At 34.1% G+C, this 26,820-nt stretch overlaps 1 protein-coding gene across 1 annotated transcript; it reads right to left on the bottom strand.

Annotated features, from left to right (window-relative positions):
• Positions 1-900: 900 nt before the first annotated feature.
• On the bottom strand, positions 901-25,499 carry LOC132741782 (N-acetylated-alpha-linked acidic dipeptidase 2-like). The gene is made up of 18 exons (XM_060730046.1): positions 25,275-25,499; positions 24,592-24,879; positions 22,699-22,987; positions 22,105-22,230; positions 20,588-20,771; positions 19,861-19,945; positions 19,004-19,099; positions 14,894-14,979; positions 13,738-13,857; positions 12,796-12,881; positions 11,738-11,801; positions 10,952-11,117; positions 9,078-9,165; positions 7,517-7,606; positions 5,774-5,939; positions 2,206-2,287; positions 1,742-1,834; positions 901-1,348 (listed from the first exon to the last, which is right to left on the bottom strand). Exons 2-18 carry the CDS (start codon positions 24,855-24,857, stop codon positions 1,141-1,143), a joined length of 2,295 nt encoding a protein of 764 aa, XP_060586029.1. The 5' UTR covers positions 24,858-24,879; positions 25,275-25,499; the 3' UTR covers positions 901-1,140.
• Positions 25,500-26,820: the final 1,321 nt, after the last annotated feature.

Raw genomic sequence — 26,820 nt, 5'->3', positions numbered from 1 at the left:
GTCTGTCTAACAGGACAAAACCCTGTGCACATCTGACTAACATGACATGATATGTGCACGTCTTACAATACTTTGTGCATGTCTGACTAACAAGACAAGAACCTGTGCACGTCTGTCTACAAGACAAAACTCTGTGCAAGTCTGTCAAACAAGACAAGACAATGTGCATGTCTGACTAACAAGACAATACCCTGTGCACGTCTGGCAAACAAGACAAGACTCAGTGCACGTGTAGCTAACAAGACAAGACCCATGTTCACATCTAGCTAACAAGACAATATCCTGTGCACGTCTAGCTAACAAGACAAGACAAGACCTGTACACGCCTGTCTAACAAGACAATTTAGACCCTGTGTACGTCTATCTAACAAGACAAGACCCTGTGCACGCCTGTCTAACAAAACAATACCATGCGCACGTCCTTTTACCAAGACGAAACCCTGTGCACTTCTAGCTAACAAAACAAGACCCTGTGTACACCTGTCTAACAAGACAAGACCCTGTGCATGTCGTACCCCGTGTTGAGGTTTAGCTCTGGATATCTGAACAATACTGTTTGTAAAGCTGGTGCATATCTTTTATGGTTGTGTCCAAAGGGACCCGGCACAGTGTTAGGATAGTGTAAAAAAGTAATTCTAGAAAAAAAATAGTTTATAAATAATATATAGACATTACATATAAACTATATATTTTTTCTAAATTACTTTTTTACACTATCCCAAAACTGTGCCGGGTCCCTATGGTTGTGTTGACATCAAAGCTTTCCGTGCTTTAGTTATTCGATCATAACCTCATGTCTATTATGTTGTATCTCCCGCAATTCAATCAACAAAGATTTTGTTCAATATTTATGTATTTTATTCATATACATGGTATTGTTAGTAATTATACGTAAAAAGGTATGAAATATATAGATCTATGTACATGTATACTACAAGAATGGATAACAATAAAATATATATAAATATATATATAAATATATAAATTCACATTTTGACAATAAGTTTCAAAATATATTTTTTATCATACTAAAAACTATTTATATTACACAAGTCTAAGTCTAATAATTATTACATTCATGTATGTGATGCAAGTATATAAAATATATAAAGTTCCTATGAAATATATTAAGATTTATAATTAATAATTAAACATAAAATTTGTGACGTCCATTATAGTAGTAGATGCAGACTGAATTGTAAATAAAACTACAGAAAAATGTTTCTTGACGATTGTCCACTGTTTATCCACATCACGTCCGATATTGATTTCTTCCAAAGCGTCAGTAATTCCCGGAAAGCTGCTTCCAGAGTACGCATTTACAGAACTTTCCGCGAATAAGATTTGTCTGAAACAAAACATATAAATCAGCGGAGGAAATTCGACAAAAAAACAAATAAGTGTATTCTTTAAAATATACAAGGATCCATTCATTCAGTTGATTAATACAAACAATTCTCAGGTGCGTTATTGTGCCTTATTTGACAAATTTAGCATTTTTGACGTTTTATTCTGTGAACATGTTGATAAAAGAATCAGTAACGTCCAATATGCGTATTTATGGTATACTTATAAATGAAATATCGAGAAATACTGATGAAATAAAATGCGCATTCTCATTTTCGATTTTGAATGCAGTGAAACATATTTCCGTATTTTCAGCAATAGTATAAAAGCGAAATTTGCGGCCCATCGTTGATAACGGACATTTCTTTACTTTATTTAACAAAAATGAAATTACCTTTTAAATTCACGCCCTGGCAGACCAGCAGGGTCCATAAACGCTCTGTCAAGCTGCATTAGTTGGTCGTTAATACGACGGGCAACAAATGGGCTAAAATGTACCATATAAATGATGAACACATAAAACACATTCATTTCATTTTCTATATAGTCAATTAAAAATTTGTTGTATTCTTAGAAACAATGTTACATAATTATGTTTGCATGTTTGTTTCTTTTATTGATTGATTAATTTGATTGAGTGATTGATTGATTTGATTTGATTTGATTTGATTTGATTTGATTGATCTAAAGGCGACTTTTTAACGCATGCTTTTGTCATATCTCGGCGGTTTGTCCACCTAACCGGTTCTCAATTCTTTTTCAAAACCGTCAAAATCAAAGAAAATCAAATAAATAGATATAATGCATCAAACATTACATGCATAACGATTGTATACGTGTATAATATAGGGTACTAACTCTTTTAAGTTTGCATTCTTCATGCTATTCTGGAAGTCGTCTGCAGCATTTGTAAAGTTGTTTATAGCTGATTCTAGGAGTGCTGTAAAACATTAATATTGTGGATAATTAACAAAATGAACACTTCAGTGCACATATGTTTTCAAATGCGTAGGGCTTCGAACTTCGGACAAAAGTTAAAACACTCAAAATTGTGTGTCTGAATGACTAAACGGATGAAAATGTTACTATAATGTTCATCTCATCGCCGGATATCAACAGCCGAACCATTAACATTTGTAATGTTACATGTTAATCAACCGTTGGTATCCGACGATGATCTAATCTTAACGAATATAAAAAAATAATATACATTTTGAAAAATAAAGAGAGAAAAAGTAAAATATATTTTTCAAATTACTCAGCTCAAATTTATTTGCATACATGATTAACATATGCTATATATTTATGGTGCGCCATATTCTCAATTGTTCAAACAGGACCATTATGTTGAAAATCGTTCCCGTTTTTCACCCGGCTTAATAATTATGTAAAACATACATGTTTCGATCATCAGATTAAAATGTAAATCTGTTAAAAAATGTAATCCTTTTTTTTTCAAGAAACACATTGCCTCTTCTGTACATTTTTAAAAAGAACTTTTAATCTAAAATTTAGCGATTGAATTCTATTAACAACTGTAAAGTACAACTTCATAATTGTGACGCCGTTATAAATGTCTCAAATATTTTGCCGTTAAATATCGCACCATTTTCCTTCACCGTTAAATGTTACAAAACTATCGTTTCTAAATTCATGTTAAACAACTGGTATTATGGCAATACCAACGTTATGCACTAGCTAATTATCAGATAGGAACAGATTTGCTGTGATGTTTTTAGTTGAAATTGTAGTCATCTTAGTCAGTATTATAAATTGACGACCACAACTTATGCAAAAGATTCCCGTGGTGATAAAACACATTTGTTATACGTTTTTCATTGAACAATCAACATGTCGTGGATTCAGCTACGAAATCAGCTTGAGATGGGTCTATTTATTCTAGAAAGATTCAATTAATTCAATCTCAGAATTTTTTTAATTTTGTGTCGGGCTTTCACTTCATTGTTTTATCGGCATTAAAGGTATTATGCTATATGTGTTATTATTTTGCTTCAATCAGATTACAGTTTTACAAATTTATTCGATGCAATCATAACTTATGGTCACATATGCAAAATATCAGCCCAGTGTCTTTTCTTGAGAATGTTACAGGCGTCCGAAATGAAATGCTGCCGTTACAGCAGACGGCTGTCAGAAAATCAAGCTAATTGTTTATTCGTATTGTAATATCCACAATTGAGGCTTTAAACTATCATTAATTTTGTTAAGACTTGCAAATATATTTAGTGTCAGAATTGACGATTAATCAAATTTAATCTTTTTTTCTTGCAGCCAATCACATTACCTTTTTCTATTACAAGAAATTAAATAAAATGCCCTCAGGTTAATATTTGAAAACAAAGTGTGAAATATGTCTTCCATATTTATCGCATAAAAAACGTTTTTTAAAAGTATCATGTTTTGCAACGTAAGAATAATTCTGTCATATATATACGTACGGTGAATGAAAAGAAGAAAAAACTTTAAACAGAAATTATATATGATCTTTTAAAATTTCATAACGGACTTTAAAGGACGTTAACTGATACCCCATTTGCTTTGCATTACTATTGCTGTATATAAACCATTTCAAAACACATCTGTGAAACTTAGCCTCCTTATCAATAACAATAAGGTAATGGCATTTGTCTGCCCTTAAATAAAAGGGCGGACAACTCTTTGTCTCCCGTCCTTGTAAGAGAAGGGAATTCCTGTGATGCTGTATGTGGTCGCACGGTCACTTTCCTAACAACATGTCCTCGATGCATTTATGTGGTCGCATGGTCGAAAATCTCTAATAAAATGGCAACGTTTTCAAAGGCGTTTTAGTACGGAACAGTCCGGAGCAAAGTCTTTATGTTATTAAAAACAGCTGTTTTACTTGTAATAAGGAGTTTGTTACTTCTGTTTAGGAGTTTCAGAGGTCTAAAATGATGACTTTAACTTTTAATTGAAAGCTATAAAAGCCTACTTAGCAATTTGACTCTCCTTTATATATAGGAGAGATCTAAAACCCGTTTTACAATTTCTTACTACAATTAATAGATTTTTTTTATTAAATTAAAGAATGAGAAGAAAGTAACCTAATAACAACTTAAAAGCATTAAAACCCCTAATCAACATAAATCAAAATTTCAAAAAAAGGGGTTGAGGAATAAAAATCTTTAATAGGAGGAGCTTCAAAGGACTTAATATAAATTGAACATTGTACCTTCTATTTACGTTTTTTATTCAAAGAACAAATAAGAATTATGTTTTTCTAAGGAGGACATTTCATGTCTTAATTAGTTTTTTAAACTTCTAAGTAGGACATATGAAGTCCTAATTAGATTTTAGACATTAAAACGTCACACAAACACAGTAAGGTCATAAAGCAATTTTCCAGAACATTTTTGGTGCCTCTTTGTGCACGGAAGGGAACTTGAGTCCGACGTTCCGTAAGGTGGATCGATAGCTTCCTCACAGGAAATAATCCTAAGTCCCTGGTGGGATTCTAACCCACAGCGGTGAGGGGCAAGTAGATGTACACTAGTCTAGTTTTAAATTTGCAAAAGTACTCAAAGCAATATCTTTAAAATGACTATTATCTGCACCTAACATGTAGAGTAAATGCAGAGTGTTTACATTTTATATAATTAATTGCAAACAAAAAAGACATTTACAGTGTATTGGTCTATCATGGAAAGTGTGTTATACCATAGATAGTTATGGTGATTGTATTCAGTATGATAACAAACCATGAAATGATTAAATGTGGATATTGATTATGATATGTTCTTGAACAATGTAGCAGTAATTCATCATATAAATGTCATGTAGATTAACACTTTTTGTTTAAGAAATATTTTGTGAGATTTTCAAAATGATATGTTTCTATTGTTTATAAATATGTGAAAGACATCTATAGATATCTTGAAAATTTGCCAATTATAGACCAATCCACTTTAAGAAGCATCTTGAGCCGGCAGATGTAACGTGACATTCCTTTATGTTCAAAAGTTACTAAATATGTAAAGATATTTACTCAATGTGTATTGAAATTTAATACCACCAGTTTCCTTAATTATATCATGAATATACATTTAGCGACACCGAACGGTAGTGTTGCGACATTCAACGTCAAGGGAAAGTCGTGCGACATTCATGTTACCATTGCGATATTGAGCGGCAGAAGATTTTGCGATACTTAGTGGTGGTTGCGACATTTAGCGACAATGCTGCGACATTTATATTAGTGGGAAGTGCGACATTAAGCGGCAATGCGACATATAACGGCGGCACAATGATTTTTTTTAAATTATAGGATCATTACTTAAGATACATTCTTAGATACTGCTTACTATCAATAAGTTAATTGAACCGTTCTTTGAATATCTCCTGGCAGCTTCAAAAATAATCTATTTAAACAATAGAAGTGGATAATTACATGTATTTAGACCGTGGTCATTCAGTTGTTGACCATATTTTGTTATCAATGTTTGTCCAAGATCTGCCATGACAGCCGAGTAGTCGGAAACATTGAAGGGTAGTATCAAACTATCAGCCAAGTCTCTCGCCATTTCACTCAATAACTGACTTAGCGCCGTGTGATACTGAAAATTAAAACAAAACAATCACAATAGAATTACTTAGACACATTTCAACATGAACAGTTTTATCATGCATGTATTTGCGGTTCTAATAAACGGTTAAGTACGTATGTGAGAAGTTAGCAGTGAGCATTGAGCTTAGCACTAAGCATATATAAATTGTAATGCTTAGTACTTAAAGCTGTTTGTTCACTGCTACCTTTTCATATACGTGGAGCATTTCAATAACACTTGAAATGTATTGCAAAGTATTAAATTGGTAAAATTGAAGAAATCATTCGACAGTTCGGAGGGTTGATAAAATCGTTTTGTTCAAAAACTGGAGAAAAAAATGTGATCCCTCGGAAGCACTAATCACAACAAAATTACATGAAAATTGAAGATTCGGTTTGATTGAGGGATGATGAAAAAGTGCAACATCCCTCACTACCAACCACTAGCACCGGCCTGGGCGGTATTCAATTTTCAACACTTAAAAGTGCTTGAATCAATCATCCTAGAAAAATATAACAACACTGAAGTGAAGTACGGGGCAACTTTTTACGGCTGCCACACAGGACTTGACACCTGCTGTTGTGAAGTATAAAAATCTGGAAGAACTGTGATCCCTCGGAAGCATTAATAACAACAAGAAAAATTGCAGACTTAGTTTGACTGAGTCTGTACATGAGGGATTATGAAAAAGTGCAACATCCTTCAAGCCCCCTAGCACCGGCTATGTATCATGCACATATGATCACGTTGCTGAACACCTAATAGTTATAATAGTGAAAAACATGTTATTTTGTATAGGATCCTTTCGCCAATTTATTTATATTTCAGGCATTAATCGGACGGCTTGGCGGTGTGGTCAAGTGTTTCACGAATAGGTCTAATAACCTAAGATGTCTTGCCACATGGGTTCAAACCCCATCAGAGACAAACCGTTGTTTACTTGAGCTAGAAGATTTACACAAAGTGCTAAGGACTGGTTAGTTCAAAAATGTTTCTATAAGCTTACATCTTATTTAACAATTGAACTAAAATAATTCTTTATAAACTAGCCGTTCAATAGTAAACCTAGCAAGAATTCTTTGATTATGTATCCATCAATGTCTCTATTTGCTGATCAGTTATCCGCTAGCTTAATTTCCTTCATTCTGAACCTTTCCAACTTATGAATTTCCTACTTACGTAATCGGTAATCGTTTTTTTACCATTTTCAAACTGAATAAACGTTTTTATTGTTTGGTTATGTATAGGAAAAGCTCGAATCAATAATAAGTTTAATAACGTTCTAATAATGGATAAAAACATTTTAGATGTTTAATAACTGAAGAAAGTAACAATTAATGTGCAGTAATGTGTGATTAAGAAGCAAAATGTAAACAAAACAGTTCTTTTACTTCCGTACAAAATACTTATTAACTATAATTATACTAACTGCCAACAGAGCAAAAGAAGCAAATATGTATGGCAAATAGGTATTTTTTTTGGAAACTGTGACATTGATACCAAAATAAAAGTTTTTTGAGAAATAAAAATGACAGCATTAATGAGGCTATGAAGCTAGAATGGGCCTTTAAAACTTAGTGACATACCTTAAATCCACGATCCATTATTTTATCAACAAGATAAAATGTCTCATATGCCGTATGGTACATTGGATAAATTGAAACTTTCAATTTTTTCTGAAAATATAGAGTTCGTAAAGTATTACCAGTTTCAATGGAAATTTTTTTAAGCATGTCTAAAACGCAATGTAAATATTCATTAGATAATCAATATTATTTTTTTATCAATATTGTCTTAAAAAATTGATTTGTAAATATCTAAAAATATATTACAGTTTTTACAGTAACATGATCCTTTCCACACTCGCATGATCATTTCAGCGCTCACACGAGTCTTGCCTTATTCACACAAGCTTTCTACACTCACACAAGCTTTTCCACATTCACATGAGCCTTTTAACACTCACATGAGCCTTGCAACACTCACATGAGCCTTTCCACACTCACACGAGCCTTTCCACACTCACTTAAGTCTTTTCCATACCACATGAGCCTTTCCACACCACATGAGCCTTTCCACACTCACATGAGCTTTTCCACACTTACATGAGCCTGTCCACACTTACAGGAGCCTTTCCATACTCAATGAGCCTTTCCACACTCATATGAGCCCTTCCAGACTTGTATGAACCTTTCCACACTTACATTAGCCTTTCCATACTCCCATGAGCCCTTCCACATTCACATGAGCCTTTCCACAGTCATACAAGCCTTTCCACACTCACATATGCCTTTTCACAGTCATCTGATGCTTTCCACACTCACATAAGCCTTCCCATACTCCCATGAGCCCTTCCACCATCACATGAGCCTTTCCACACTCATACAAGCCTTTCTACACTCATACAAGCCTTTCCACACTAACATATGCCTTTTCACAGACACATGAGGCTTTCGAAACTCGCATGAGCGTTTCCACACATATATGAGCCTTTCCACACTCATACAAGCTTTTTCACACTCAGATAAGCCTTTCCACAGTCACATGAGGCTTTCCACATTCACATGAGCCTTTTCACACATAAATGAGCCTTTCCACACTCATACAAGCCTTTCCACACTCACATGAGGCTTTCCACACTCACATGAGGCTTTCCACACTCACATAAGGCTTTTCACACTTACATGAGCCTTTTTCCACACTCACATAAGCCTTTTCACAGACACATGAGGCTTTCCACACGCACATTAGGCTTTCCATACTCCCATGAGGCTCATCATCACATGAGCCTTTCCACACTCGCATAAGCCTTTTTCACAGTCACATGAGGCTTTCCACGCTCACATGAGGCTTTCCACACTCATATGAGGCTTTCCCCACTCACATGAGGCTTTCTACACTCACATGTGCCTTTCACCACTCACATGAGCCTTTCCACACTCACATAAGCCTTGTTTCACTTACAGGAGCCTTTCTACACTCACATGAGAGTTTCTTTACTCACATGAGCCTTTCCATACTCACATGTACCTTTCCACACTAACATGAGCCTTTCCACACATACATGGACCTTACCACATGAGAATTCGAGTAAAAATTGCTTCCATGATATCGGAAATGTATCATATAAAAGTGTATTTAACTCACATTGTATTTAAAATGGAGATCGATAATCGGAAGGCCCAGTCTGTCTCTGAATGGAGCATAGTCACTTCCGGACCCTGGTATATTGATTCTGTATGGATAATGGATGAGTAAATAAATTACTTAAACGCACCGAAAATTTCCCTTTATATACATATTTGTATGAGTTCATATTAATCAATAAGAATATAACAGATCACAGGTGCTTGAAACAAACTTTTTTATGTTCTATATGGGCTATATACTAAAATAATATACATGTATAGGCCGATTATGTAAATTATTTGATTATGTGACTGTGTAATAGATGAAATAGCAACTCGTAAGAAAAAAGTTGATTAACTTGTACATGTACAAAATAGTGATCACAATTATTCTCGGACTCCCCTTTTCATTTTGAAATACATCAAAATTAAAGTATTCATTCGACATCACTTACCCTAAAGTAAAATAAACGCTATTTAAACATCAAAAATAAATATGCAAATGAAAAGGCGGTCAAATACACTTGAAACATGTCTGTCATGGCGGATTCAGGCCCGGGCTTCAGGGCTGCAGCCCCCCCCCCCCCCCAGCTCTGCCCAAAGATACATTTACCAGCTGGACTGGAATATATTTTTGTCCGTTTCAAATAGTATACTCCCTTACCAAAATATTTATTGCTGTCATCCAGTTGCTAATCTCCTGCCTGGGGGCTTGGCAGAGATCTTTATCTACCAACATGCTTGAATGACTTTAATGTTTAAACTGCCTAATTGATTGGTTGATTACTTTCTAAAGGTCTAATGAAATTAATGTCACAGATAGTGGCAAATAGATGTGTTACATTGTACACTATATTTTACTATCTTAGTTTTTCCTTTCAATTCTTTTTTGGAAGCCCTATAATTAAGAAATTATTTGTAAATTAAAAAAATGGCGAGTTTTATGAAGGAATCGCTTTTTAATACTTAACTATAACTTTAATTATCAAGATGAAATGATTGGTCATTTACTTCTAATAACTTTTTATGACAGTTATATTTTTTAAATAAGATTTAAATTGTAGTGACCTCTGGATTCATCGATGGAAAAAAATCTTATTGAATATTAGTGTTTGAAATAATGTTTTTTGTACAATTTGAATAGAAAGGCAGTATTTTAATATCACTTTATTTATTCATATCAGAAAATTGATATTTGAAATTATTTTTATCAACGGTCGTGCATACATTGGTAATTAAGTGTGTTGTTCTTTTGTAAATGCTTACTCCTAAACACCAGAGGAATTCTATTTGAAAGACCTTGCAAACACTAACCTATACAAAATATAATGTGATGTTAAACCATCCAAAAGGTACCATAAACAGCAGAAGGAAGTCAAGGAAATAACATCATTTACAACCTCATATTTCAAAATCTTCTCAGTCTATGGGAGGGGACACCCCTCCCAGGCCCATCCCAATTACATGTATTTTTATTAATTCCATACAATCTAAACATTTACAAAAAACATTAGTGTACACATATATAAGCAAAGTACATTGTCACTCATAAGATAAGCTATAAAACCCACCAATTACAATTTTTGTCACATGAACAAGATGCTGGTCCAATCTTCAAACATGCACAATTTTCGCCTGTTGCGTTATTTTTATAAAAAATCTTCCACCCATATGTCAGCCCCCCCCCCCCCCCCCCCCCCCCCCCCCCCCCCCAGGAAACCATGTTCTGTATCCGCCCCTGCATCGTGATGATAAGAGTCAAAGAAGTATTTTGCATTAAATATGTTAAATACGTTAAAGAAAATGGTTCATTATTCAACGAGTTGTCAAACAAGAGTTTTTGACCTGGTTAACTGGCTCTAATGAAACCAACACAAATATTTCAATACTCACTTTGGTCGTCCAAATTTTGGGTCCGGAGACACATTATACCACGTGTCATAGATAGTCTTTCGTCCTGCCGCTATTTCGTCACTGTTTGGGTTAGGAATCTTTTTAGTAGCTTTTAGCAAAGAATGATACAATTGTGGAGTCCCTTCCGCGTTCAGAGAAAAGTTTCCTAGAATAAAACATCATGTCATTTATATGTGTTTTATTATCTTCAATTAACAGAATTTGACATTTTCTATAATACCACATGGTAACAAAAAGAGACGCCTACGGGTACGTTGTCAATCATGTTTTGTCGGGTTACTTATACGTAGAATTGAAATACTTTCTTCATGTTCGAAGCTTGGAACCAGTTTATAGGCTCCTACGGTATGCAGTAGTTCTCTTGTACAATAAGAAACATTAGCTCTATTTTCCAGGAAGGAGCCTATTTCACGAAAAACATTTTTTTTCCGAATTCCAGACTGAACACCGACTCCTATTTATTTTTTTTTGGAAATGCTAATACATGTTTAACGTATGATCGCTTTTTCACTTAAATTTAGTATTTGTTGTGGACACGGTACTATAGGGAAGGAAAGGAAAAAACTACATCTAATATATATTTACTTTTTGTGAATATGTATACGGTTTTATTTATGCATTCGTGGGTGGTGGGTGTCCGAAAGATCACTACGTCATGACAGGCTGTAGGATATGAAACTTGGTATTCATATTTTTAAAAAAATGGTCAGTACTTTTGGCCGCAACACAACATTTAAAGAAATTTTAAAAAATGCATTAACGTACCCCACACAGCGACATCTACATTCAGATACCCGATTGCACGTGCTCCAAGATTCTTCACGTAGTGCTGATAAAAATAAAATAAAAGAAGAAAACAATTTAAACATAAATAGTTGTAAAAATAAGTTGATGTAGCTTGATTTAAGCAAAACATTTCGTTCGCTGATGTTGAATGTCCAAATTTGGTTTTTGTGACATATGTGATATTAATATGATATATACTCAATTTCTAAATAATGTATACTAATGTATTGTTATTGCAATGATAATTTTGGTATACAATACAAATAACTGTATATTTATTTTTTGGTTATTAAAACTTCGGATTAATGTTCTTGAAGATTACCCTGCCTTAATTACCAGACTGTCAATTCAACGCTGTATAAATGAATATATGAAGTACTGGGTATACGGAAAGGGACTAAACTAGCCGAAAATGTTCGAGTTTTTGATTAGTGGAATACATTCTATCAGAATTTATTTTTCAAATAAAAGAAGTAATCATAGTGACATATTTAATCCGTATATCATATCGCAAGTTGATGAAAAATTCTGACAGGCCAACAAGAAGTATCTTTAAAAAGATACTCGAACGATGTAAAACTGATTTTATTTGTCTTTCAGAATGCAAATGTTTTTCCGGGACGTTATTGGTATTTTGTTATTTATAACATTTTTTTCTGTTGATTAAAATATTCACTAGAGAATTAATGAAATTTTTCAAAGCAGTGTAAAGTATGTACTCGGAGGAAGTTTACAGATCTGAAATATCCGAGAAATTTAACTGGAACGTTTGTTTCCGATTCTCCTTTATATCCTTTTATAATTGAGACGTGTATACGTTTCAGAAATATCCTTTAGATTATTATACTAATTTTAGAATGGCTAATGAGATTCCCAGATTTCAGTTTGTAATTTTAAAATGACCAATAAAAATCCTTCAGGTATTCAGTTCTTATCTGTAAATTTTACGGGAAGCCACGATCACAGACGGACTTCGTCCGAAAAAAATGCAAAAGTCGATTTTTAGTAGATATGAAACGATTACTGTAATATTTTACCTCAACCCATTCCGTGGAACCTATCAGTCCGTATTCTTCCGCTCCCCAACTACAAAACATTATAGACCGGCGAGGTCGCCATTTCCCTATATTAAATTAATAAATATCTTTGATTATTTAAAGTATAGGTTAGTGTTTCTCAGTCAGCATTATCTGCATTAGATGTGTCTGAAAATTCACTGTGCATGACTATAATTATTAGAAACGTGTTATTAAATTATATTTTGCCCATTCAGATGGTTCCATTTTTCAAATTCTTTGGTACATTTAGTTTGAACCACAACTCATCATTTAATATTGTTAAACCCGTTAAACCCGTTCCTTATAGAATGTCAGATACATATATGTATTGTGTACCACTTTGTTGGTTAGTTTTTGATAAGGTACATTTATCATCAATTAAATTACTTTAATTAATTACAATAAACCTGACGCCCGGCTACACTTACCTACTCTAAAATCTTGCACAATGAATTTTCATTCAGCATCATCAACAACAACAACAAAAACCCAACAAGTAAGGAGTTCAATTTTGTTTTTATTCTTACTATACCTAGCTCTACAATATTGGCATATTTATTTTAGATAAAAAAATCTTTGCAAAAGATAAAAATCTTAATATTTCTTACGACTTAAACAGACAGTTTAATAAGCTACTCGGTGAAATGTATTAAGTAGCCGGTGTTTTATTATTACCTTTGACTTTAATTGAATCAGATATTTAATTTCGTTTTATCTATGTAAATGCAGTCGTGATATTTACATAATTTATTCTTAAATATCATTTATGGAAGCAAAATACAATACATAACTGCATGTTCAGCTCTACTTTTTCAGTTGTTAAACAACTAACATGCTCTTAATCCATTATTCAAACATTATGAAATACATGTTTAACATTTCTAAAGAATCATATTTTAATATGAGTAAATTGTTTGTTACCAGACTTAACGAGCTGTCCCATCACACGTGACACTTCCATCATGACAGCTGTACCGCTAGACGGGTCAAGAGCACCGAACACCCACGCGTCTCTATGGTTACCAATCAGCACGTAGCGATCTGTAGAAAACGGTTAAATGAACGTTTTACGAGTATGTGTTTTAGTGTGCTTTTTTCCATAAAATAAAATAATTATCAAATATAACTTTGGGTCTATTGGTCATCTATATCTTTCCATCATGTGGAATTTGTATTCGGTTACTTGCGGATAAATTGGTAATTACTGGTTAGTTATCCAGTTCAGCCGGTTAACTGCATCGAACGCCGAGATAAGAACAAACATGTTAAAATCGGCGTAAAAACTGAAAAACAGACAATACAAACAAATACATTACGTTGCACCTCTTGGTTAAAGCCGTATCTCTCCTTATTAGTGAATTTTAGTGAACATTTTCAAAATATACTAAACAATATAATATTGTCAAGTGAACAAAAACAGTTATTTTCACATTGTAAACTACACTAAAAATATATGAAAATTGCACCCAAATCCCCCCAAAACAACAACAACAAAAAACAAAAAAAACAACAAAAAAAACAACAACAACAACAAAGAAAATAGCCCAAAAGGTGCGTAAACTTAGTGACGCAAGAAATATGGTGATAAATACGTCCACAAAACAGTATAACATGTAAATTATTTTTTGAATTGTGAATGTTTTTACTTTTAAATCTTAGTACATTTTTCTCAAGATTGTTTTTCTTGAAATATTATGGCCTATCTGGAGGCATGCAGCTTTAACGTATTTTTTGTTAACTCAAAAGATGATTATGCATGTTTTATATACATACATGGAAGTCCTATCTGCGAAAATATAGATGGCTTATAAAGGATTCCATAAAAAAGTTATCTACATAATTTCTCCCTCTATGCTGATGAGATTTTCATATATTGTCAATTAAATTCAAAAAAATGAAAAGAAAAAAAAATCCACGGGTGAGTAAATATATGTTTAGTAGATTACTATAGAGACGATTATACTTTATGCTTTCATGCTTCATAACTATGTTTACAGGTCATATGTACGGTTTATGCTATAATCTAACATTTGATAAACTTTCAACACCATAGTTACTATGGTAACATAATAGTTACCTGGCTCTATAGATCCCCGGATGACTCCTATCACATTATAAGCTGTCACCATCTTGTTGCTTGTAGTTACTTTGATGTGTGCTTGCCTTGAAAAAAATAAATAGTGAAACATCATCAATCAAACACCATCATCATCATCATAAAAAATAACAACATCAACAACAACATCATCATCATCAATAACAACAACAGCAACATCATCATCATCAGCAGCAGCAGCAGCAACAGCAACAACAACAACAACAGCAGCAGCAACAATAGAATAACAACAGAACAACAACAGAAACAACAACAACACCATCATCATCATCATCATCAACAACAACAACATCAACAACAACAACAGCAGCATCATCATCATCATCATCATCAACAACAACAACAACAACAACAACAACAACATCATCATCAACAACAACAACATCATCATTAACAACAACAGCAGCAGCAACATTAGAACAACAACAGAAACAAGAGCAGCAGCAACAACAAAATCAACGACAATAACATTAACAATGTTAGCAGTAGCAACAACATATGAACGGGCCATAGGACACATAGACATAGTTACGATATTTATACAGAATTAATTGTGATAATTTTAAGTTTGATATCATATCCAGCAGTGTTTTTTTTAAAGAACTTTAATTTTTTTATAGTATCTGTTTAAAACAGATTTGACCTTGAAAACTATCAAATATTTATATGGATATAACCAAGGTTTGCTGTGAAACTTAATTCATCATAACATTAAAAATCGAACCCCTGAGAAACGTTCTATGATGTTTACAAATGTTTATTTTCTTTGATGTTTTTTTTCGTCAGGCGCAAATGTATAAACTGAGGGAACTTCAGTCAAGTGCGGCTAGTGGACACTGTATCTCCAACAAAAATGTCGCATCTAAAGAAAACACAATTCATGTGTTTGTTTGTTTCATTGGGTTTTACGTCACACCGACACAGTATAGGTCATATGGCGACGCTCCAGCTTTACTAATGGAGGAAGACCTCAGGTGCCCTTCCGTACATAATTTCAGGCCACGGACGCCCCTAATTCATGTGTATTGCAAACGTTACGAATTATTGAGAGTCCACAATTAATATTCAACGCTCAATGTTCATGGTTTGATATACATGTACATGTATTATGTTTACATTGCATTTAAATTTATAAATCAACATAAATTATTTTATTGCACTTTTACACGATATTATAAACAAAATACTTTAAAATTAAAATGAAATTAAGCTGCATTAAATTTCTGAACTGTCGCGTACTCGATATATCAATTAAATGAAATGAGCCGCGTCACGACAAAACCAACATAGTGCGTTTGCGACCAGCATGGATCCAGACCAGCCTGCTCATCCGCGCAGTCTGATCAGGATCCATGCTGTTCGCTTACCAACCCTATTACAAGTAGAGAAACTGATAGCGAACAGCATGGATCCTGATCAGACTGCGCGGATGGATCCATACTGGTCGCAAACCCATTATGTTGGTTTTGTCATGACGCGGCTCAAATATCTTTTAGCAAAGATAGAAATAGGATATTTACAACGCATTTAAGGCACATTATGCATCATAAACGATTACATTTTTACTTCTTTAGAAAGGGCAATCATGCTTTTATTTATAACATTTAAATCATGATTTTATAGCATGTTAGATGCTTGATACATAAAGACAGTGGCGTGAAATGAGAATCAATTTGTCAATAAACAAGCAAAATGTAAACAAAGTAGTATTTTGACTTCCATACAAACTACTAAATCGCTATAACTGTACTAATTGTCAAAAATTAACAGAAGAAAACATATTGTTTAGATAATTTGCAAATCAGTAACTTTTTGAAAAGTATAAATAAAAGCACACAAAATAAGAAGCTTTTGAGAAACATAAATAAAAGTATTTCTGCTGCCAATTGGCCTTTTAAGGTGAAGTGAAGTGAATATTAAATGAGCAATACTTGAAAGGAAAGTTCTATCTATCCGTATTTCTTTTTCATCTTGCATTTTCAAATCTATTATGTTTACATGTTATTACACAATTTAAATAACATCTTAATGTAAATATGAAATCCTTTATATATCTAATCCGTATTTAAACTTGGTAAATGATGGTTTTAGCTCGAGCCATTTATCAGACGACAGCACGAGCCATTTATCAGACGACAGCACGAGCCTTTTATCAGACGACAGCACGAGCTATTTATCAGACGACTGCACGAGCCATTTTAATATCAGACGACAGTACGAGTCATTTATCAGACGACAGTACGAGTCGTTTATCAGACGACAGCACGAGTCATTTATCAGACGACAGCACCAGCTATTTATCAGACGACAGCACGAGCTATTTATCAGACGACAGCACGAGCCATTTATCATACGACTGCACGAGCCATTTTAATATCAGACGACAGCACGAGTCATTTATCAGACGACAGCACGAGCTATTTATCAGACGACAACACGAGCCATTTATCAGACGACAGTACGAGTCATTTATCAGACGACAGCACGAGCCATTTATCATACGACTGCACGAGTCATTTTAATATCACACGACAGCACGAGCCATTCATCATACGACAGCACGAGTCATTTATCAGACGGCAGCACGTGGTCATTTTGAACGCAGACGTCAATAAGAATTGGCGTTGAAATAAGAACATAAAGCAAGGCTAGCACGAATATATCCGTGTCAGTGTCGTGTATTTCAGTTTATTTATACTCGCCATTGGTTGTCCTGTTTGTTTAGCGTGCAAAGTGTTTAAGCACGGGACCTCGATTTAAAGTCTCATCGGAAAGACTGATGAGTAATTTAAGTTGGCCAGCCCGGAAATCGAACAAACAATATCGAGATTACAAGTCGCGCGCTCTGACCGATTGACCAATGCGAGATGGTCTATTGTCAGACAATACTCTGTACAAGTTAAACATTGTGATATAGGAGTCAATGGGCGAATCAACCCATTTGATAAACACATAAAGATTTTGTTACATGACAAAAAATGCCACCATCTTGACTTCACCATTCTCATTTTGTTCTTCAAAGTGGCCTATATTTCTAAATTAAAACAAGAAACATGGCAATGCCATGAAACCAGGTTTTCAATTATCACCATTGTAGATAAATATGTTGTATTTGAAATACAAATACAAGCAACAAACAATGTAACTATGTGCAATGTAAAACATGAATAATGTAGGAGGAATTGCCACTGAAGAAGTGTTCACTATAATATTATGTATAAGGAAAAAAACAAAGGGCCATAATTAGGTCAAAAACTATCCAATCACAAAACCCCGACAATATGTGCCAGGGTGCTTGATGACAAAGCTTCTGTGAAAGTTTGAACAAAATCCGTTGAGAAATGTAGGACGAATTCAGCACAGAAGAATTTGTTCACTATAATTATATTGATAATTCTGTATAATGAAAAACAAGTTACAAAGTAGACATGAAATAATATATCATATCTTTTTTAAATTACCTCCAAAGATGATATGACCTTTGACTGCCAAATCAAGTTAAAATCATGTAAACAGGATTTTCAATGTTAATGTCACTGTGACCTTGACCTTGGAGCCAGCCATGCGGAACATGCGTTCTGCACGTCATCTTGATGTGGTAAACATTTGTCTGAAGTTTCATCAAAATTCTTCAAAGGGTTGAAGAGTTACAGAGCGGACAGGATTTTCAATGTTAATGTCACTGTGACCTTGACCTTGGAGCCAGCCATGCGGAACATGCGTTCTGCACGTCATCTTGATGTGGTAAACATTTGTCTGAAGTTTCATCAAAATTCTTCAAAGGGTTGAAGAGTTACAGAGCGGACAGGATTTTCAATGTTAATGTCACTGTGACCTTGACCTTGGAGCCAGCCATGCGGAACATGCGTTCTGCACGTCATCTTGATGTGGTAAACATTTGTCTGAAGTTTCATCAAAATTCTTCAAAGGGTTGAAGAGTTACAGAGCGGACACAATTTCGTTTGACGCCCGCCCATCCGCCCCAGCCGCCCATCCGCCCATCCGCCCGCCATACCCAATCTAATAACCAGGATTTTCAAAATTGAAAACCTGGTTAATAAAATCGATCACATACCATTTAGGCGTTTTAAAAAGCCATCGCCAAATCTGTAAGTAACGTTCATACCTCCGCGCCAGTCTTCCGGAACTTCTTGGCCTACAAGCTCCCTGAAACAACCAGATAAATTCAACAAAGAATAAAGCAAGAAAAACTATAAATTATGTGTATTCTTCTTTTGCTGCAGTTTTTTCCGTATCTGTTTGCAATTTTAGATGGAGATAATATCATAGAAACGCGTTGGCTCAATGTTAAGACATAGTAACTCCATTTTTCGCGAAATTGCGATTCTTGTTTTGTAAAAAATCGAACATTACACTCAGGTAAATATGTTCATGTAATATGTAAGTAAAGTATTATATATTATTCTTATATATCAGCATAATGTTTGGATTTAACCTCGTATATCAATATTGTACCTGAAGTAAATATTATTAAAGTGAAGCTACAAATTACATCTAAGTATCCATACTTAGTACTTTTCTGAAGCTCATGTCAGTATTGATATAAATTCTGGTGCCGAAGAGGAGTTGTATCGGTATTACCGACGCCCCTGTGTCAGGATTTAGGCATGTTCGGCCATTACATGATAATTCTCCGCCACATACATCTGAGCTTGTGGAGCAATTTTATAAGTCGGAGAAATTTACCGTCTTGCCACATCCACCTTACTCTCTACATCAAGCCCAATGCGACTTTTTTTTCTTTTCCCAAAACAATAAAAAGTTCTTATTGGTCGTTGACAGTACCTCAGAGGTCTACCAAAATCAGTGTACCGTGACGCATTTGAGTCGAATGTCTTTTAGACATCGTACAATACATATTACATATTGAAAATCCCTCATATATCGGTATTTTATGGGGAATTTACCTCATAAGTTTAATGGCGATGCCATATCCAATTGGATGACAAGGAATTTTAGGCATGTCTGGCGGAAGCTCACGATAGGCGTTTTCTGTAATGTAAAGTTTACGGAGTTACATACATTGTACAAAAGGATATGGTCTAGATTCCGTAATAATATGTTAACATTAAAGCCACACGCCTCCAGATGAGCCAAAATATTTCAAGAAATTCAATCTTTAAACAAAATGTATTAAGATCTTAAGAAAAGTAAAAAGATTCAATTTTTAATTAATTATCTGCATGTTATGTGCGATTAATGACTGATTTTGCAGTATCAACCGCGTTACTAACGCAGTAAGAGGTATTAATATGTTGACCTCGGTTTGGTAATTAACGTGGATTGTAAGTGCCGTTTGCAATGTGTAAATTACTTTCACTTCACAAAAGTTTACTTTTAAATACGTTTGTAATATTTTCATACAAATTAGCATGAATCTGGAGACATGCTGCAATAGTATCAAATCATCACAATATTTAGGGCTTTAGTCACGCATCATAAGATTGTAGTAAAATCTTAAGATACGTTTGATATCAGCCTAGATCAGTATAAAAGTACATATACTTTGCATAAAACATTTTTAATCAAACAACTCGAAGTAGTGAAAAACGTGATAAATGATATTTATTAAAAAGTAACCGGTAAAAAAAGGACAACAAGTAAAATAAGAAAAATTCAAGATATTTTTTTTACCAGTTGCTGGGTACCCGGGCGTTAACGGGTCTCCTTTGGCGATATAAATGACTCCTCGCTGGGTACCAGTCTCCGGAAGCCACCAGTCCTTTGGATAAACGTTTGTTATGTCACCATCTGTGACGTCATCAGGATCACTGAATAAAATTATACCGATGGCACCTCTGCGTGTCGCTTCCTTTACCTGTGAAAATACAATAGTTTTTAATCTTCTTTTAAAAATCTGGAAACAAAGTGATCCCTCTGAAGCATTAATCACAACTAAATTACAAGAGAATTGCAGACTCGGTTTGATTGAGTCTGTACATGAGGGATAATGGATACGTGCATCATCCCTCACGCCCCCTAGCACCAGATTTCAAGAGCGGTACTCAATTCTCAACACTTAATAGTGCTACTATCAATTATTTCGAAGGACCAGAAAAAATGTGACAACACTGAAGTGAAGTACGGGGCAATCTTTTACAGCTGCCACACAGCACTTTACACCTGCTGTTGTGAAGAATGAAAGTCTGGAAACAAAGTGATCCCGCGGAAGCATTAATCAAAACAAAATTAAAAGAGAATTGCAGACTCGGTTTGATTGAGTCTGAACATGAGGGATAATGAATACGTGCAACATCCCTCAAGCACCCTAGCACCGGCTTGAGCGGTACTCAAATCTTAACACTTAATAGTGCTGGTATCAATGATCCCGAAGGACCAGAAAAATATAACAACACTGAAGTGAAGTACGGGGCAACTTTTTACAGCTGCCACACAGCACTTAACTCACACTGACTTCGTTAAGTTCATATTGCAACTTTCAAGCTAAATTGTAAGAGGCAATTATGTTATGTCTTTCTGTACTTGCATTCAAAAAGCATATACGCAAAGCGTTCGTAAGTAAGCTAGATAGTTTTCGTGTATGTAGATGTCCCTTTAGAGATTCGAACCCATTGCAACAGAGGGCCAAGCGATGCCAAGTAAACATTTGTTTAGTCACAAAAGCACCTTAACTAAAAAGATTATTAAAAAAAAAGACCCAGCTTGGTAAAGTGGAAGTAAAATTAACTCTATTTCACCGTGTATATCCAGTAACGCAGGAATGTGCAAATAACGCAGGAATTGTGTAAAAGTAACGCAGAATTGTGCAATTTAGTGGCTAAAACGAGCACCCCGATAAGTAAATGGACCAATGTATTGGAAGAAATGAATAAGCGCATATGGTTGCTGAGATACAAATGTATTATACTTAAAAATATTTTGGTTGTTTACTTACTGTTATGTTCGTTTTGGCAATAGCGTTGCACCGATTCGGTGTTACTTTTTGGTTATTTGCACATTCCTGCTTTACTGGATATGCACGGTGTATTTAGTCGAAGAAAATTTATGTTATTTTCCTCCCACGAAAAATGAATTGCGTATCGTGTTTAAGACTATTTTTACCAATAATCGCTAAAACTTTTTGAGCATATATTTGATGACGTTTATAACTCACAAGTAAGTCAAATACAAAACGTATACCAGGGCCTTACCTTGTCTCCTCTGAAGATTTTCCCGTATCTTGCAAACGCTATTTTCCCTGTAATGTTGATGCTTTTGTTTTTCTCTAGATACTCAAAGTCCTCAACTCTTGCATAGTTCACATAAACAAGCGTTCCCTGAAGAGCAAAAAGAACAGTCATTTCATTTTTTAAAACCATGCCAAGATGTCTAAAATAAATTGCTTTTTTCCAAATGCTCAACTTGTTTTAATACTGCTAGTATATATCATAAAGGGAATACATTCACTAGAGATCTTTAAAATTCCGCATATTTCGTCAATGTCTAAGACCGAATAAGAGTTTTCTTGATCAACTAAAAAAATAATTTTGTCACGTGACTGCTTGATCACTTTATATCATGTACGGAAAGTGACGATATTGACCTTATTTAAACGAACTATTCATGAAATGTCAGGCTGACTTATCTAGAGCTTTATTATTTCATTAGAACAATGTTATCTCTCTTATTGAGAAATTGATCCTCATTAAAGCAGAAGTTACATTGACATCATCATCATCACCACCATCATCATCATCACCATCATCATCATCATCATCATCATCATGAACAACAACAACACTTACATAAATGTCCCCGGGAGCCGAATAAGCATTAAACGGCGGAACAATGCCAGTTTTGTTTTCTTCTGGAGTAAGAGTTGGTTCTCTCAAATTTGATTTATATATCGTCTGATTATTTTCATCTAGAATTTCCACATAATTCAGGTCACTCATGTTCGGATAGGACAACATGACATTGTACGGGGTCAAGGTCGCCTGGTCCAGACCAACATTATCCCAATGTTCCTTGAGTTTTCTGGCAAGCTCATGATTCTGTTCCGTTCCAGCTAAATGCGGTTTATCCGTCAGCATCCTGGAAGTAAAATGACGTGTATAAAATATCTGCAAAGGTTTTTGACCGAAACGGGTATGTAAACATAATATTTTCCTTAAACTAGTTAACCCGTATCACGTTTAATGTCATAAATGACCTTGTCCCTCTTTCAATATGGACTAAACCATTCACCACTTCTAAGGTAAATTAAGTACTGACTGCAGACCATGATCAGACGGCGCTGACTTGACGGATACTTTTGTCGGCACTGGTCACATGGTAAAAGCTGTTGCCATTAGCAGACTTAAGATGATTAAGAAACGAAATTTGGACGAAATATTGCACTCCTACTTGATTCAACTTGTCGGACTAACCATGCTGTACGTTTCTAATATCAAGAATGTCGATTGAAGGAACCTTTAATAATCTCCAGCCAATATAACCAATAGCAATATACTTTGATATATAGGATCTCACACGAGTTGCCATATTATATAACGTTTTATAAAATCAGTTCAAGAAATCTTTTTAAAACGAGCATCTGGCTCTTAGAATTAGGTTCGCAAACTTGTTCATCATTTAGACAACTTGAAGATTGTCGCAATTTACAGGTGCGATTTTAATTTTGAAACACCTATAAGTACAGTATATAATGATGATGAACATTATGATCGCTGCATGTAACAATGATTAATTAATTAATAAGTCATTAAGAATAGAAAGGAAAGTCAAATTATTGTTTAACTACCGAAAATACGTAAACAAGGATGTGGTTAACAGTGCGGCCATATAATCATTAACATGTCGCTCCTATAGTATTTCACCATTGTTTGATTTGACTTAATTCATTTGTCTTACACGTATAAACATGTATCATTACATTAAAATTTACTTTCTTTTTTAATTGTATGCTATATCTATAGAAATATTCAAATGCAAAAGTATCACAATAATTAGAAAGACGTAAAAATTATAAATAAGATACACTTCGCCGAACAAAAACCAATTTGGGAATATGATACTATTATATTTTATGGTTATACGTTTTGTATAAAATTATTAGATATTTGAAGCGTTGTTTTGACCAACTGAAGGTTAAATTTGGATCACACTTGAGCTTGAGTATCACTTATGTATATGAACTTTAATTTTGAGCTAGTTTTCAGAGAAAAACCCGTAACAAACCGTATTGAAATTGAATAAATAAGCTAGACAGTTTACACATGTAGTAAATAAACGTAAAGTTGGCAGATGCTTGTAAAGGTAAATGGACTTAAATACAACTGCATGTACATCCTTATAACGAAATCTTGATAAGTAGGTTTTCTTTTTTGCGGCCGTTTACCATCTCACGCGAGTTTAAGTAAACAGGGTGAAGGTTTTAGATGTTGCAAGCCATTAAACAGTACGTTTAAGCACGGATTTATATTACAAAATAAATCAATGGTTTAAGGTTATAGCACCATCATTTGTTTTATTTAAATGTAATGAGCGTCTTTTAAATCAACTTGAAGGTAAAACAATAAATCTTTTCATCAAAAAGTTTTAGATAAGTTATACAAGATAAATGAAATGTTTAGGAACTATTTATAGATTTATACCGGGATGAAATAAATCGATTATTCATTTATTTATTTAAATACCTCAAATTTTGTCGGATATTTTCAGTGTTAATATTCTTGATCAGTTCGTCGCTTATGTCGGGGTCTCCATCTTTCACCAAATTCTCTGCGACGCCGGGAAGATATATCCCACGGGGGACCTCTTCTGGTTCTTCATCCGGGCATGTTGCAAACCGACCAATCAGAATGCCGATAACAAATGCAGCAATACATCCGACAAGAAACACTATTAGCAAACAGCGCGTGTTCGTCTGTTTGGCTGGCTCGGAAATCGACAATTTTGTCATTTTTCGACCACTACAAGCCCTACTGAAAGGAAAAGAAACGCCGCAGCATTGGCTGTTTACTGTTACAACAAATTGATAAATATAGTAAATTGCAAATTTTTGCTTATTATATAAAATGTATTGAATGAACAATTCTGGTAATTTTCAATTATTAAGCTGAATATTTAACTTTATATAAAAATACAGTCATACAAAATGATTAACAGATTTTTTTGTTGGTGTAAATTAACCATCAAGTTCAGACATATCCTTCTGCATTCTTTACATTTATTTATTATTTACTTACTTTAAGAAGGCATAATTTACATACAAATTTAAATCCCCGTAGTTATTAAATAAAAATACATGTTATTGTATACAAAACTGGTCATTAAACCAGAATCTGAAATACATTCGTAAATATGAAAATCAACTTACTTGGCGCACCAGTTGTACTCTCCTATGAAACCGGATAATGAAGTGTTTAATTTAACCCATAAGTTATATTTGAATCATAGAGCGTGAACAATATGATGGTCGCACGTAGTTTGCTTTAAATTTCAATTCATTCCGGACGTGAAGAATAAAAAAACACATTCATGTTATTTGATGTTTATGTTTATAAAAATTATCATATACCGTATATGTTTTTTTTCTCTCTCTCATTTCTTTGTTCACGTTGTACTATATTTGTAATTTGTATTTTATGTATCTCTTCATTATTGAAGAAAATAAAGACATCTTATCTCATCTTAGTAATACGCTTATGTTAATATTATGCATATGTCTCGTATATTAAAGGCTGGTTGATATATTTGTAGATAATATAACTTGTCAAAAGTTTTCGTAGCTTGTTTGTTTTCCGCATTTGCTTTGCAAGAAAACGCAAAGCAGCCACTATAGTATGACCCATTCAATTAAAAATAAAGGTCGTATTTTACGTTTGCCGATGGTCCATTACATATTAGCTTTATATTGAATGTAACCATTCAAACTTGACAAAATTGCACTAACATGATTGTTGTATTTGAGTTTATTTGAATTCGCCACCATTGTTGTATAATCTCGGTATTATCTTTGTGAAGTGATTAATGGTCTTAAATAAACTTAATATGTTAGTGCATTAAAATCAATTTACCATATAACATTTTAAATCTTTGAATATGGAACTATTCATTGTAAATTTTCGAATTTTTGGTATAAATAATTCAATAGCAAAGTGTCTGGGACAATAAATGGATGTAAAGTCTTTGCGCACACTATACCGGTGGCCTTTGGAAAGTGATGGTCTCCTTGAACTTGCCGGGAGACCTTGCAATATATAAATCTGACGAGGAGCGGCCGTCGCCGAGGGGATAAAATTGTTGACCTCAAACTACTTGCCCCTTACCGCTGTTGGTCCGACCTTTGAATTCTTTATTCAATCAGCCAGCTGATTCTACTCAAATACCCTCTCGTGTCAGAAATAACGCACGAAGGTGCACAACCAGTGAAACTGAAAAGTCGCCAAATCATCATAATTGTGTCCCAACCGAAAAAAATATCAGATAGACAGCCTGATATAACCAAACGGGAGAAAAGAAAACACAGTGCATATGGGAATAAAAGAAAAAGGATTTTCAGCAGCTTAAAGTGATCTATACGTTACCTCTGAAAAGTGTATTTTATACGGGAAGTAAATCTCCAGTTATGAAAACGTTCGGCGTTTCGAAATTTGTTTCCCCTTCCTTTGTCTGCAATGATACGAGTTGCTGTGCTATCGGGAGACAGTATAAAAGAATAAGTTTCTTTGTAAATAGTATGAAATAAAAAAATGTAAATGTTATGTGACAAAATCACTGTTCATTTTTTTTCAAAGCGTGTCCATAATTCTTGAGTTTGACATATTTTTTTGTTATACGGGTAGCAAAAATAATAAATAAATTGCTCGTTTCAAGTCACATGTTATATGTTTATCTTTGACCAAATAAAGCGGAGACTAAGG

The sequence above is a fragment of the Ruditapes philippinarum genome, unplaced genomic scaffold (genome assembly GCF_026571515.1).
Source record: "Ruditapes philippinarum isolate M1 unplaced genomic scaffold, ASM2657151v2 ctg267_1_1_1_1, whole genome shotgun sequence".
Lineage (NCBI taxonomy): Eukaryota > Metazoa > Mollusca > Bivalvia > Venerida > Veneridae > Ruditapes > Ruditapes philippinarum.
Note: the sequence above shows the minus strand (reverse complement) of the source record. Positions and strands in the feature narration are given on the sequence as shown.